Source organism: Orycteropus afer, unplaced genomic scaffold (genome assembly GCF_000298275.1).
Source record: "Orycteropus afer afer isolate SDZICR_OR568_19922 unplaced genomic scaffold, OryAfe1.0 scaffold00089, whole genome shotgun sequence".
NCBI classification, from domain to species: domain Eukaryota; kingdom Metazoa; phylum Chordata; class Mammalia; order Tubulidentata; family Orycteropodidae; genus Orycteropus; species Orycteropus afer.
The window spans coordinates 192,495-208,206 of NW_006921676.1; the positions used below are offsets into that span (position 1 = coordinate 192,495).

The 15,712-nt window shown below is 36.4% G+C and overlaps 1 protein-coding gene across 1 annotated transcript in view; it reads left to right on the top strand.

The window, feature by feature from the left end:
* The window catches only part of LOC103198238 (sulfotransferase 1C1), an 18,490-nt gene extending 5,180 nt beyond the window's left edge, over positions 1 to 13,310 (top strand). Inside the window, exons 2-7 of the mRNA XM_007942359.1 lie at positions 164 to 292; positions 6,522 to 6,619; positions 10,447 to 10,573; positions 11,479 to 11,573; positions 12,811 to 12,991; positions 13,198 to 13,310. Coding sequence (XP_007940550.1) covers positions 164 to 292; positions 6,522 to 6,619; positions 10,447 to 10,573; positions 11,479 to 11,573; positions 12,811 to 12,991; positions 13,198 to 13,310 — 743 coding nt within the window. The remainder of the gene's footprint in view (positions 1 to 163; positions 293 to 6,521; positions 6,620 to 10,446; positions 10,574 to 11,478; positions 11,574 to 12,810; positions 12,992 to 13,197) is intronic.
* The last annotated feature ends 2,402 nt before the right edge of the window (positions 13,311 to 15,712 follow it).

The following is a 15,712-nucleotide window of genomic DNA, read 5'->3' on the forward strand; positions in this document are numbered from 1 at the left end:
AACTATGGGGAGGAAGTGGGAGGGGAGCTGTTGCATTGTGGTAAACTGGTCAATGTCATGAGACAAAGTATATGTAAACCGCTGTATAGAAAGTGAATTTGCTCTGTAAATCTTCACCCAAATCACAATTTAAAAAAAGAAAAGAATAACTTAATGCTTCTAGGCACAACCTGGACACAGGAGATTGTGGACATGATCCAAAATGATGGGGATGTGCAGAAGTGCCAGCGGGCCAACACCTTCGACCGGCATCCTTTCATTGAGTGGACTCTACCTCCACCCCTCAACTCAGGTGAGTTTTCCCAGCTAAGACCCATGAGGTTAAAACCACCAAGTTGAGTCAGTTTGCATCTAAGAGAAAAATCATTTCTACAATCAGCTTTCTTGAAAATATTTTCAAAGGGAATGGGCGGGAGTTTGATGGAGGTTCAGGTCAAAATACTATTTCTCCTGGTAAAAAAGATTCAAATTCCTTTCCTAATAGACATGATGCTGTAGCATCAGACAGCACATTTCCTACAGCTGACTGAGTGGTTGAAAGAAACCATGAATATATAACACAGTGAATGGAGGATGGAAGATCTATAGCATAGAGCAATTAAGAACCATATTCCTGTGCTATTATGCTAGCCTCTCATGGAGAATTGTCTTCAAATATAATTTATCTAAAACCTATCTACCAGAAAAGCAAGCTAAATTACATATAGTATCTTTATAATAATAAAATATTAGGCTTCATATCAAAATTACTAAGAAATGTTAGATATACCAGCACCCTTGAAAAGTCTGAAATCAAGTTGGAAACAAATGACATGTTTTTATAAATTAAACAGTAACAAATAGAAGCTTTTACAAGAGAAGATAACCCCAAGGTGAAAAAGGCTTTAGAATCGAACAGTCCAGGTTCAAATGCTAGTACGGATTCTTATCTGGGTGTTCTTGAAAAAAAATAAATAAATACATTGCCATCAAATCATTTCCAACTTATAGTAACCTTGCAGGACAGAGTAGAACTGCCCGTAGGGTTTCCAGAGATGTAAAATCTTCATGGAAGCAGATTGCCATGCCTTTCTCCTGCTGAGTGGCTGGTTTGAACCACTGATGTTTTGGTTAGCAGCCAAGTTCTTAACCACTGCCCACCAGGGCTTCTTGGGTTACCTTAAGCAAGTTATTAAATCTCTCCAAGTTTAATGTTTCTACATTTGTAAACTAATAATACCTAATAAGTATTAGGAATCAAAATGTCTACAGTTGTAACCCACCAACAGCCCCACAGTGATCATCTCCTTTAAAGATTACAGCCTAGGGAACACTATGGGGCAGTTCAACTTTGTTGTAAAGGGTCACTATGAGTTGGAATCAACTCAATAGCACACAACATGTTATTGATTGAACGAAATAATCTAACACAATTTATTTTTTTTTTTTAAATTGTCTTTTCTCCCACTGAATTGCTTTGGCAGTTTGTCAAAAATGAATTAACTGTATATGCATGGATGTATTTCTGGACTCTCTATTCTCTTCCTTTCAACCATACTCCCATCTTTATGCCAATACTCTACTGTTTGGATTGCTATGGTTTTATAACTTTTGAATTTAGGTAGCACTCACCAGCCACTCCTCAGAAGGAAGGTTGGGCAATCCTACTTCTGTAGTGATACTGCCTCGGAAACTCAAGGAGGGAGGGGTGGAGGGGTCGCTATGAGTCGGGGTCGACTCGACTGCATATAACAACAACAACAAATTCCTACAAATTTGCTCTTTTTTAAAGTTGTTTTAACTTCTAGGCCCTTTGTATTTCCATATAACTTTTAGAATCAGTTTGTCAGTTTCTACCAAAATCAAAAAAAAAAAAAAAACCTCTGATATTTTTATTAAGATTAAATTGATGGGTTTATGAATAGAGTTTCTAAAAATAAAGACAATGAGTTTTCAGATCTATGAACGCAGTTTCTTTCCAACTATTTAAATGTTTAATTTCTTTCAGTAATGTTTTGTAGTTTTCATATATTTTTTGTTAAATTTAATTATAACTATTTTTGCTTTTATGCTACTATAACCATCTTTATATTTTACTTTCTAATTATTTTTTCTAGCATATAAAAATACAATTGATTTTTATATGTTTACCTTGTGTCCCACAACCTGCCTTATTAGTTCTGGTAGCTTTTTGTAGCTTCTATCAGATTTCCTACAGAGACAATCATGTCTTCCATGAATAAAGACAATTTTACTTTTTCCTTTCTAATCTGGATAACACTTACTTTCTTCTTACCTTATTGCACTGGCTAGAATTTCCAGCACAATGTTCAATTAAAATCATAAGAGTAGACATCCTTGTCTTGTTCCAGATCTTCTGAGGAAAGCATTCAGCTTTTCACCATTAAGTTGGATGTCAGTTGTAGGCGTCCTTTTATCAAGTTGAGAGTTTGCTTGGAGTTTTTATCATGAGTAGATGTCAGGCTTTATTAAATATTTTCAAGTTGGGAATTTATTTTCTCTCATTCTTTCATTTAATGCTTGTTGTTGTTGTTGTTGTTGTTGTGTGCCATGGAGTCAGACCCGACTCATAGAGACCCCTCCTCGGGTTTCCCAGGCAGTATCACCACGGAAGTAGATTGCCCCATCTTCCTTCCGAGGAGTGGCTGGTGGATTTGAACCACCAGCCTTCTGGTTAGCAGACAAGTGCCTTAGGCACTATGCTACCAGAGATTAGGGTTATAAATTTTCCTCTGTTCACAGTTTTAAATGCATTTTTAATATGCAATGTTTTCATTTCCATTTTTCAAAATTTCTAGAAATTTACCCCAGAGATTTTTAATAGACATTTTAAATTTCCTGGTGAAAACAATTTTTTTAATTAGATTTTCAGTTTTGTGTGTAATATCTAGTTTTATTGCATTTTATTACAATATTAGAGAATGTTTGTTGTAATATTGCATTTATGGCACTTAACTTTATAAAACCTACTGGTATCCTAATGTATGAGAGATTTTTGTGAATTCTCTATGTGCAATTGAGAAAGTATATTGTCTGTTACCCAAGATATCTACCATATTGTTTATGTTATCTAAATCTTTTATATCTTTTTGTATGCACTTGACCTGACTTGTTCTGAAAGGATTATGTTAAAATAAGCTATTATTAATATTTCTATTTCTCCTTGTACCAACTATGTAGTTTCTATTTTATCTAAGTAGTTAATCTGCTATTTGATACATAGATTTCATGATTATTTTATTTTCATTGGTATAACGTGGCTTTTGCCTTTATAAAGTTCTTCCTTTGTCTCATATGTTACTTTGGGAGTTCAATACTACTTTACATGATAGCATCACAATTCCTACTATCTTAAAATTTCCATTTGCCTGTGAAATTTCTATCCATCTAGAGGGGGTTGAATAGTGTTCCTTCAAAACTTCTGTCCACCTGGAACCTCAGAATGTGATCTCATTTGGAAAGAGAGTGTTCACAGATGTAATTAGTTAAGGAGTTTGAGATGTTTATCCTGGTTTAGAGTTGGCTCTAAATCTTGAAACTGGTATCTTTTAAAGAGAAAGCAAGTGATTTAGACACAGAGATAGAGCGAAGAGATCATGTGAAACAAAGAAAGATGTTGGAATTATGTTGCCACAGGCAAAAAAAAACTAAATAAATAACGAGATCTATCAGAAGCTAGAAGAGATAAGAAAGGATTCTCCTCTAGAAATGTCCAAGGAAGCATGGCTAAAGCAACACGTTGATTTCAGACTCTGAATTGCAAAACTATGAGAGAATTAATTTCTGCTGCTTTCGATCACTAAGCTTTTGGTGATTTCTTATGGCAGCCCTAGGAAATGAAAACACATCATGTTTCAAATTTACCCTTCTGCAATCACTATGTTTTAAGTGTGTTATTATATGCTACATCTAGTTGGGTGTTGCTTTATGAGCTAATTTGAAAACTTTTAGCAGGTAAATTGAGCTCATTCAATTTATTGATATTTCTGACATGATAAGTGTTTGGCCACAATTATGTCATATTATCATGTGTTGAAGTTCCTGTGTATAGTAGGTAATATTTATTATATTTCTCCTTATTTAGTGTATCCTCTTTTCTATTTATTTATTTATTCATTCATTTAGTGTTTAAGAAAGTATATATGCTTGTGTTCTTTCCTAGTGGTTGTCTTTTATAGTGGCATTAATTCTCTTTTTTCTTACATAAACTATTATTATCTGATCTCCCAGGTTTTAAAGGAATCCTTTGACTCCCTCTATTACTTATAAAACTGCCAGTGACCTTATTCTACTTCCCCCTTTCTTTAATCTCAAATTTTAAAGTTGCATTCTTTCTATTTTGTTAGAACCTATAATATTTACATTGTTTCTTCTACCCACAACATCAACTTTCTTAATTTTCATTCTGCTATTAAATAAATATGTGAAATTCTCAACATCAGTCCATTTGATACATTTCCCCAGTCACCTCTTGGTTGAATGAAAATCATCCTACTGCATTCATCAGGAGGGCACATGTGTACTGCATTCACACATATACTGAGTTCTTGCACATTTAAACTTATTTTTCTATAGCCTTGTTACTTGAAGTAGAGCTTGCCTAGGCAGATTTTTAGTTCATACTTTCTTTCTTTAGTTTTCTCAATAATAATTCTCCTCTTTTTTCTTTGCTTTGTATTCTATTACTTGAGAATTCTAACACCCGTTGAATTCTCTTCACTTTGTGAGTTAGTTCATCTTTGTGCTTGGAGGCCCTGAGGATTTTTTCTGTTTATCTTTAAAGTCTAATAATTTTACTAGGATATGTTACAGAGTTGATCATCACAGGTCAATTTTCTGTGATATACCATGCTTAAAATATAAATTCAGGTATTTTATTTCCAGAATTTTTCACGCCACATTATAGGTTTAAATATTAGATCTATTCTATTGTTTTGTGACTTTTCTCAGGGACTCCATTTATACCAGTGTTGGACCTCTTTTCCCTTCATTTTATATTAACCACTTTCTCTCTGACCTTTTTTTTTACCATTCATTTATCTCATTGTCATTCTCTTTGTTATTCTCTTGCTTATGTTCATTGTTCCTTACTAAATTTTCATTTAAATCTAGTTTCTCTTGTACACTTTACATTTCAGTCTTCATATATTATTTTGTTTTTTCTTTTACATCTTTCTTAAATACATTCAAATCATGTTTTCATTTCTTTCTTATTTTTGATCATTTCTGTTATGTTTTCCTTTTTATGATTTAAGATATTTTTTTTGTATCTTCAATGATACTTGATGTAATATGATAAACTGATAGTTAATTCAGTTTATTATGTGTTACAATTTTCTTCAGCTTTGTACATTTTTTGTGAGGTAAGAATAATATTCATCAGGTTAAATGCTTTGATTTCCCTTTTTCTGATTTTTTAATAGTTTTAATAATAGTTTTAGTTTATATCATGAGATCTTTTTATTGTTATTATTTGTATTCAAGGACAGAGTTCCCAGTTCGGAAGTGCCCTCTTATGTCAGCCCTCCCCTCTTCCGTGCAGTTCTGTTTACGAATGGTGTTTAGGATTGGAGGAGGAGAAGGAATTGTTATGCACTGTTTTATTTCCACATTATCTTTCATTGTATTTCTTTTTATCTCCTTCTTTATCTTCACTGCCACATCTCCAAGTGTAGCTCCACTTCTCTATATATCTGATGGCCCCTCAGAAACTATGCTTCTCTAAGACTAACACCTAGATTTTATCTGTAAGCATTCTGTATAGTTGGTGTTGTATATGATCAAATCCCATCTTATAATAAGCATTTTAGCATTTAGTGTTGGGCTTTCTAAATCCAGTAATGATGTTGTCTGTGTTTATCTAAGTCTTCCTTAACAAAGTCCCTTAAATTTTTCCTCTATGTACTCCACACCCACAACCAACCAATTTCCAATGTTGGGAAATGATTTGACCACTATTGGGTTAAATATCTTCTTCTGAAGATATATCCTAGTACATGCTGGTACATGACTGATAGTTATTGTTGTCCTTGACCTTGAAAGAAAGATTAAAGCTCTTTACACAGAGCTGCTGGACCTGTAGAGGTAGCCCCAAAACCTCTTTCCCTTAAAGAGAGATGACATCTCTTCTTCAGCTTCCTTCCCTCACTTTTTTTTTTATTGCAGGAATAGAAAACCCAAAGGATAAAATATCCAGGGGCCTGTTGGAATCATAGTGCTCACCAGGCTCAAACTTCCAAAAGCATCTTTCTCTACCAACACAAGCTCACAGTAGCCTCCAACCAATAAGCCAAGTAATGTTGCCTCAGTAGTTTTGCACTATCTCAGTGCTTTCCTTACCAGATTGACAGTAAAGTCATCAGGACAAAAACACAGACACTAAAACCTATTATTTTGGTCAAAAAGCTGCTTTTTTTTGGTCAGTCTGATACCAGATGTTTGGCCAGACAATTATACTGAATCCATGTAGCTGATAAAAAAAAAAAAAAAATGCAGCTGAGTGGTGTGATTTTGATTCTTAGGTCTGGATATGGCTAATAAAATGCCTTCTCCCAGAACTCTGAAGACTCATCTGCCTATTCAGATGCTACCGCCTTCCTTCTGGAAAGAAAACTCAAAGGTAAGAAAAGCCAGTTTTTCAAATCCAGTTTTGATCAATATGACCTAAGTGGTAAAAAGAAGAAATCTGGAAAGAAGACTAATCAGTAGCAATACGGGCAGGTGGTAGCATTAATCCAATTCCCAAACACTCCATTCTAGATCTGTCTTTCCTTCAAAACATTATTTCTGGATACAAAATACAAAGTTTCAAGATAAAATCATTCTGATTGACTGTCAGTTGAGTCATATTCAAAGACTGTAAGCTATAAAACAAAGTAGATATCTCCTGAGAAAGACTGGAAACTAAGTTTGGGTCTTTTAAGAAGCAGATGCCAATGCAATGTTAGATGTGAAAGAAATTTTTTAGGGAAAAGTCTGTGAGGGAAAAAATAAAGGGAGATAACGTAGATAGTGGAATGATGCAGGTCTAACCCCAGTGACTGAGATACCAAAAAAAAAAAAAAAAAAAAAAACCAACAACTCTGTCTGTCCTGACTCATAACGACCCCTCCTTGGGTTTCCAAGGCAGTATCTCTATGGAAGTAGATTGCCCCATCTTCCTTCTGAGGAGTGGCTGGTGGGTTTAAACCTGGCACTATGCCACCAGAGCTCCCAGTGACTGAGATTGGCAAAGAAAAAGGTATGGATAAGCAGATACTCAGACTAAACCCCAGTGCTGAGAAAGGTTCACCCAAGCTGCTGGAGAGCCCTGGAGCCAAAGTCAATGATCAGTTGTTGTTGTTGTTATATGCCATCAAGTAGGCCCAGGAGTCCTGATTCTCATGGGCATAGTCCTGCATATCCCTGCTACATTCACTCATTAGCTAAGAGCAGCCCTTGAGGAATATGACCTTGAAAGAGATGTGGTGGTAGATTCAGAGTGCAGAAGCAGAGGCCATCCACCAATTACTCTCCTCAACAGCCAGAGATCTGAAAGTCCTACTTTCATGGCCACCATCTGGCTGCCCAGATGAGATTATGCCCACCGTGATATTTTTACTACAGGTCTGGAATTTGGTCTTTTTCTTTTCAGTATCAGAAATCTGATTTTTGTTAGTATATACAATATTGATCCACTCTTAGAGCATATCTCATGAAACAGGCTCACAGGTACTATTAAACCTCTATTTCTTCCATCCTAAAACATAATTTTTTATATTTTGACACTTCCAAATTTGGAACCCATCTTATGAATATAGTATACATTGACTACATTAGAGTTTCTTTTTTATATCTGCTTTAAGTCATCAGTAATTCTTGGAATCAATTAAATATTAATGATAAACCAGAATATTAACTTATGAATTTATAATAAAAATGTATTGATAGCTGCCCAGCAGAATCAAATTTTTATGTCAGCTGAAACAGCACATCTTCCTATAGGCAAGCTACTTTGGAAGCCCATTATCTGAAGGTTCCTGAGAGAATAAGTTGATGTTAAGAATTATGTCTCAAATAAGGTAACTGTAGACTGTCTCACTTGCTAGACTGAATCCTTACCAAAGAAACGATAAAGGCCAAGACACCCAGTGATTGTTTGACTCCCTTTTTGCTGGGGTTTCGTGACTCACCACCTCCTCATCTTGCCTATCTCCTATCTCTAAACAAGGTATAATATAATTGAATAGGTTTCTACTTATCAAAAAGCTTCCCATTCCTGATTTGGCCTACCTGAGATTATACCTAGCACACCTTGACTAGAGTTTCATTGTGAAGACTACTTTCTTTATTCCCACAGATGGATAATTTCATTCACTCTGAAGCTCACCATGTAAATTCTGCTACTCAAGAACTAATACTATTTCCAAATTTTGTACACTCTGTGTAAGAAGACATTATAGTTATGCAAAGTTAATCATCATAGAATACCCAATTTTTGTGAAATCAATCCTTTTAAATTGAATGAATAGACTCTCAAAAAAATTAAATTTTTCACATTAGGTCAAATCTAGGTATCCTAACTCTGTACTACAAGTATTTTTTAATGTAATCCTCATCTAGCCCAAAGCTTCCCATGTTTCCAATTACTCAAGCCTTGATTTGCAAAAAAAAAAAAAAAAGCAGTAAGCAACAAAAACATTAAGAGATATGTTATATAATAATAATAATACATTGCAGTTGTACCATATTTTTTTGGATTCCTCAGTGCTTTCATAAATATTAGATAGAAAGACAAACAATTGCTGTCCATCTTTTATAGCAGGAAAAGAGACAAACAGAAATAGAATCATACAAAAACTATATTCATATAAGAGGATACTGGAGACAATGAAGTTAAGAATGCAAGAGTATGGGATAATGGGATAATTTGCTAACAAAAAAGGATGACTGGGTGTTTTGTTGTGTTAGACCCAGACGTTTTGTTGAATCAGTAAAATACAGGGCAGAAGTATTTGAGAAAACCACTGAAGTGCTCCCCTTCCCCAAACCTGATGAGAATGCACAGCAGCATAGGCTGGGACCTGAGCCAGTGTGGTGAGTTTGGGGAAGGGGGATAGGAAGACAAGAAGTCATAAGGTCAGCTCTCCTCCAGCAGACTGCCTTTCCTATGAGATGACATTTCATGAAAAGAGCTCCGAAGGTGTAATGATACTGCTTCAGGAGTCCTCCAATCTCCTTAAAACCAAAAACCAAACTCACTGCTGTTGAGTCAGATCCAACTCATAGCGACCCCTCCTTGGGTTTCTGAGGCAGTATCACTATGGAAGCAGATTGCCCAATCTTCCTTCCGAGGAGTGGCTGGTGGGTTTGAACTGCCGGCCTTCCAGTTAGCAGTCAAATGCCTTAGGCACTATGCCAAAATTAATCTACAAGTCAAGAATTCATCCTGTTTGTGGTAGTTAGGGTTATGTGTCAGCTTGGCTGGACCTGGTGTTGAGTGGCTGGGCAGCTGGATGTAGTTATTTCCCAGGATAATACTGGTTATCAGCTCCATACTGGACCAGCTGAGTAGCTGCCTTAGGGGTGTGATCTGCTTCCAGTATATAAAAAGCAGCTTTGAGAACAGAATCTAAAGCTTTTGGCACATCTGGACCCTGCATTTGGCCAGGTCTTCATCTCAATGACCTGTCATGTTGTCTGCTGATGTTGGGACTGTTAATGGACTTGAATTAGTGGTCTGCCGTGTTGTTTGATAATATTGGGGCTGTGCCTTTTTTATTTATTGACCTTTGGTTTGTCAGTCTCAGCCAGTAGCTGCCTGTGTTGAGAGAAACTTCTAGCTTCAGTGGGCCAGTAGCAAGAGGCAGAGCTGAAGCCTAAGGTCAAGGGGCTTTCACCAGCCCCTAAAGCTGGCACCTAGAATTGGACTTCCGGCCTCCAAAACTGTAAGAGAATAAACTCCTGTTTGTTCAAGCCACCTATTTGTAGTATTTTCTGTTAGAGTGTCTCTAGGTGACTAAAACACTGTTGAAATTAGAATAGACAGGTAACTGCAACTGCTCTAGCTCTTCCCATTCTATCATCTAGTTAGATTTCTTACTAAGTGAAAATCAAGGATCGCCTTCCTTCCACATATTGAAAAATACCATGAGTAACCTCCTTAACCTCCAGGAATATTATACTTACGGTGACTATTACTTTTATCATCCAAACCAGGCTACTTTTAAGAGAGAAAGTGGGTGCTCTTTATAATCATGCTAATACCACAGATACAAATTGGAACTTTCCCTGGGAAAACTGGAATATATGGTCACCTTGATCATAGAAAATGCACATCCAATTTTTCAGATGGGATACTCTAAGATTCTACTAAGAATTTTTTTTAATAACATTATCCTCTGTGTTAATTATATTTTTATATTTTGTTTTCTCTGTATTCTCACTACACTTGCTGGTTGATTTCAGATTATCTATGTGGCTAGAAATACCAAGGACTGTCTAGTGTCCTACTACCATTTCTCAAGAATGAATAAAATGGTGCCTGACCCTGGTACCTGGGAGGAATATATTGAGACATTCAAAGCTGGAAAAGGTAAACGAAAGGAAACTAGTAGTTCACATTTCCCTACTCATTTATCTACTGACATCAGACAGGAAGATTTTTTATTGAAAGATTAATTCAATCTATCAAGATTCTTGGAAGAAATAGATGGCACACCTAACCTGGGTCATTTGAAAAGAGTTTCATAAACAGATGCTTTACAAAGGCAGAGTTTAAGGAAACCAATAGGAGTAGTGCAATACTCTGAGGCTAGCAATAGCAGGGAAACATGGCCACCTGGAGACAAGAAAGAACCTCTTAACTAGAGCTGAACTTTTAGGGAAGCAGTCTACCATAGTGAGCCAACAGGAGCAAGGGAAGGAGAGGGATAAACACAATGTCCTTACTTTCCTCCCACTTACAAACTCCTTCCAATGCCTCTTACTGGCAGAACCTAATTATAAGCCTTAACATAAGAAACTCCATTTACATAGTCCATACAGATCAACTTTAAAGGGTACACAGCAAGGCAGATAAGGAGAAAAGTGGATTTAGCAGGGCCAACAAAAGATACCCAGTGTTCCTCTCTTTCTCCTATTTATGGTCACAGAAAGTCAAGGTGTCCAAATATCTAGTAACCATCCTATTAGGAAACAATATTTATTGCACCACGCAGTAATACAAAGAAACTAAAGATTATGAAGCCCTTTCCACCAATCACTCATGCAGAAGCAAGTTCAAGAGTGGAAGTATAAACCAATGAATCTCGAACAACTTCTTATCATCTACCCTAAACATTAAAACCACCTGTCTTCTAAAAATAAGAATTCCAACTATGGTCTTTGTCTTCTGGCTATATTTACTAAATGTCCTCATCCTTCAATATTTTGAGATATGCATGTTTTTTTATAAGTGTAAAATTGGTATTGATTACTCTCTCTTTCCCTTTCCTTCAGTGCTGTGGGGCTCCTGGTATGACCATGTAAAGGGATGGTGGGATGCAAAAGACAACCATCGCATTCTCTACCTCTTCTATGAGGATATGAAGGAGGTGAGGAAAAATTTGGTCTCTATCAAATATTCCCACATCCTCTGATGCAACATCCTGGACTTTCCTGCTGAAGAGCCTTTAGTGTGAATCTTTTCTCTGTGATGCTCTTTCCAACTTCAGTTTTATTCTTATTTTTAATCTTCTAATTTTCATTACTGCAGTGTACAATTACCAGAAAATTCTTACACCTAAACCCTTCAGTGTCAAGTACATGGTTTACAATCAAACTGACCTGTTGGACCCTGACAGTTATGAGCCGTTTCTTCAACCACAAAATGAGTATAAGTGTCTCATGAGAATTTATCAGATAATGCATGAGAAGTGCCTATGTGTGTTTTCCCCTTACCATAGTCTAAACCCACAGCATAAACAGGAGTCTAACCCATATAAACTTTAACAGGACTAATTAGCCCTACCTATTGGAACAGCGGACTGATTTCTCTACTTCAAGTCATTGTGAGTGGAGCAGCATCACAAAATCACTTTCATGGTACCATAGGTAAAGGTTCTAATATTACAAAACTACCTGCTACTCCATGGCTAAGATATTCTCTAAAATCTAATCAAAAGCTACAGCTGCTTCCCATTCTGCATCTCTTTGATCATGTGACCATTGTGAGAGTTTCAGAAAAGAACAAGAAACAAGGGTTCAAATATTTGGGTTAGTTTGATATATCTTTTATTCATTCTTCTTTACTTACCTTCTGTTAAAAATCATCAGCTCTTTTGCCACCACTTACAGCCCAAATACTAGAAGTATTCTTTGCTTCACCACCTACATTTTCCTTCCTTCATACAACCTTTCCTATTTCTTCCAGCCTGATATTCCTTCTTTCCCTCAAATCTCATGACACTTCTGCATGTGGACAGCATGTCCTGCTGGCTAGGTATTACAGGAAGTTTTGTTTATATTCAATTACCCTACTGCAATGTTTCTTGAAGGCAGAGACTGCCCTTATTTTTTGTGTTTCTGCAGGATCTGGAACAGTACTTTGCACATAGTAGACATGGGGGAAATATGTGTTGAATTCATTTGAATTTATCTTTTAACTTATCCTTCCCCAAACATTGCATGTCTGAAAGGTAAAATGTCATGCCTCACTCACTGCCATTGAGTTGGATCCAACTCATAGTGACCCCTTCTTGGGTTTCTGAGGCAGTATCACTACAGAAATAAACTGCCCAACCTTCCTTCTCAGATCTAATTATTTGTTTTATTTAACTGTTCTGCCTACAGGACCCTAGGAGGGAAATTCAGAAGATATTAAAGTTCCTGGAGAAAGAAATACCAGAAGAAATTCTGAATAAAATTATCTATCATACCTCCTTTGATATAATGAAGCAAAACCCAATGGCCAACTATACCACATTGCCTACAAGCATCATGGACCACTCTATCTCTCCTTTTATGAGGAAAGGTGGGTGAGACTTATATTCTACAGCACTAAATTGGACTCTGTGATCTTCTTAGATTTTCATGCTCTATTATTTATCTCCTCAACAACACCTCTGCACAATTTCTGAGAGGCAAGCTTCCTGTTTTTCCCATTCTTGTGAGGGTTTTGAGGGTGCATGCTGCTTCCTGAACTCCTGTGGCAATCACTAACACTTTGCCTTCTTTCAGGGATGCCTGGAGACTGGAAGAACCATTTTACTGTTGCCCAGAATGAAGAATTTGACAAAGACTACCAGAAGAAGATGTCAGGAACCACCCTGACATTCCGCACAGAGATCTGAGAGCAATGAACTAGTCAATCCTGGAGTTTCTTACTACATTTTAGCCATTCAACTCTCATAACAAGGTTACTTAAAATAATTACACTCTTCTTCCAATCCTGAGCTTTTCCATGCAATCTGAAATAGATGCTATGTCACTACGGTAATACTTCATCAAGGAGTAATCAAATCCTGGGTACGAAATTTAAAATTAAGTTATGTGATTACTCGCATAGACACCAAACACATGATAATATACTCAATTACACTAACTAACTCACTGCCATTGAGTCAATTGTGACTCATAGCAACCACTCCTCAGGTTTCTGAGGTGGTGTCTCTATGGAAGTATATTGCCCAATCTTCCTTCTGAGGAGTGGCTGGTGGGTTTGAACCGCTAGCCTTCTGGTTGGCAGTCAAATGCCTTAGGCACTATGCCACCAGAGCTCTCCACTTACACTAAAACACAATGAATACTTGATTTAACTTCATCATTAACTTACAGTAGTCTGGCCTCTCAGAGCCTAAGGTCATGAAAGAAAGATAAGTAAAATAAGAGTAGAACTTCAACATAAGAGAAAAGGAACAAGGAAGGTAAAGAGGATGAGAAGTGAGCACTAAGGGAGAATGTGAAAGGAGAAGAGGTTTTCATCAATAATGGTCAAGCACTGAGACACCAGATGGCCCAACTCATGTTAGGTTATGAGGTGCAGAGGATAAATGAAGAATGTAAGCAAGTGAGTTGTGCTGGAATTAAGCTGGAGAAGGTCTCAAGACCAAAGAGAAAGGCCAAGAAAAGATTAAGAACGGAAAAAATTAGTATTTCAGATGGACTACTTGGTGAGCAAAAGAAGTCTTAAACTAGTTGAGTGGGGAGAAATAAAACATGCAGCAGCTCGTGCACTTTAAGAAAAACTTCAATGACAATTCTGGGAAAAATCATTTTATATGATTCTTAAAAAGAGGGTTCCTGGTACAATTGTCAAGATTGCTAAGCTAGTCAGCACACATAATCATGTTCTGTTCTATTTCTCCTCCTTTTCATTAAAATTTGTCGTGGGAAAGTATTTTACTCCATTTAAATAAGTTATGCAAAGATCAGAGCCTTAAGTTAAAAAAAACAGAAGAACTCCAAGTATGAGCCAACACATCAGGAATGTATATGTTGTGGGAGGGGTGGTTTCCTGTGGCACTAATTCATACAATGCAGAAAACTAACTACTCCACTCAGAAACAAGGCAATCCCAATTAGTATTCTTCTATCTTTCCACCTTCTAAAGTAAGCATGTAAATCAATAAACACATGGAAAAGAATCTAGTATTTATGTGAAGTGCTGACTAATGCTAAGGAAAGATATTGTGAAATGAACCAACCTGTTTAAATAGCAAATACATTTTTATCAGAGAACACCCACACCACATGACTTTAGTTCATATTCCAGGACCTATCTAAAAATTTAGATAACAGGCATGCAACAAATTCCTTTCTAGATATAATATGGACTGAGCATATAAGTAATGCTTTCAGAGTTTTCAACTAGGCAAAATTTACCTATCTTCTTTTATAAATTGTAAAGTTCTTTTTATTTTAACTGAAAGAACAATTTCATTATATTCTTTGTAAATTACAGTCACAGAAAGTATTTCTGGATATCTCTCTTCAAAGCTCTGCTGTGTTCTTATAAACAATACTCTGAAAAGGAACTAATAGTTTAATTTAAACAATTTAAAAATATCTTTGGTCTGAGTCCTAGAAGACAAAGATGATAGAGAAGTTACTATCCATATATCCTAGACAATTTAACATTCCAAATGGTCTGTGTATAAAAGAAATTTGTTCTAATCACATATTACGCATTTACACACACATACTCCCCTAAATATACCATAGTCATGTAAGATCAAACTGTAAATATTTATGGTTAATTTGCTTTGAAACCATTCCTCTAAAAGGAGAATAAAAGCAGTGATGGGGAAAAGAATCATAAACTTAGAATAAAAAAAAATTTAAATGAGAGTTAGAAGATCACACAGTTGAAAACCCTCATGTTTTTGATGAGAAGATTAGGAACCAGACAGAAAGGGGTGGGTCCCATAGCCAAATCATGGCCAAAGTTGGTTAGAATCCAGGATTCTCCATCCCCTCATGAGAATCTTTCTCCTACACTTCGTTTGAATCATGCAGATTATAAATCCCTCCTAATCAACTACATCTTGCACTTCCTTTTAGCACTTCTTGTTGTTGTTGTTACGTGCCATCAGGTAGGACCTGACTCATAGCGACCCCTCCTTGGGTTTCCAAGGTGATATCACTACAGAAGCAGATTCCCCAACCTTCCTTCTGAGGAGTGGCTGGTGGGTTTGAACCACCAGCCTTCTGGTTAGCAGTCAAGTGCCTTAGGCACTACACTACCAGAGCTCCC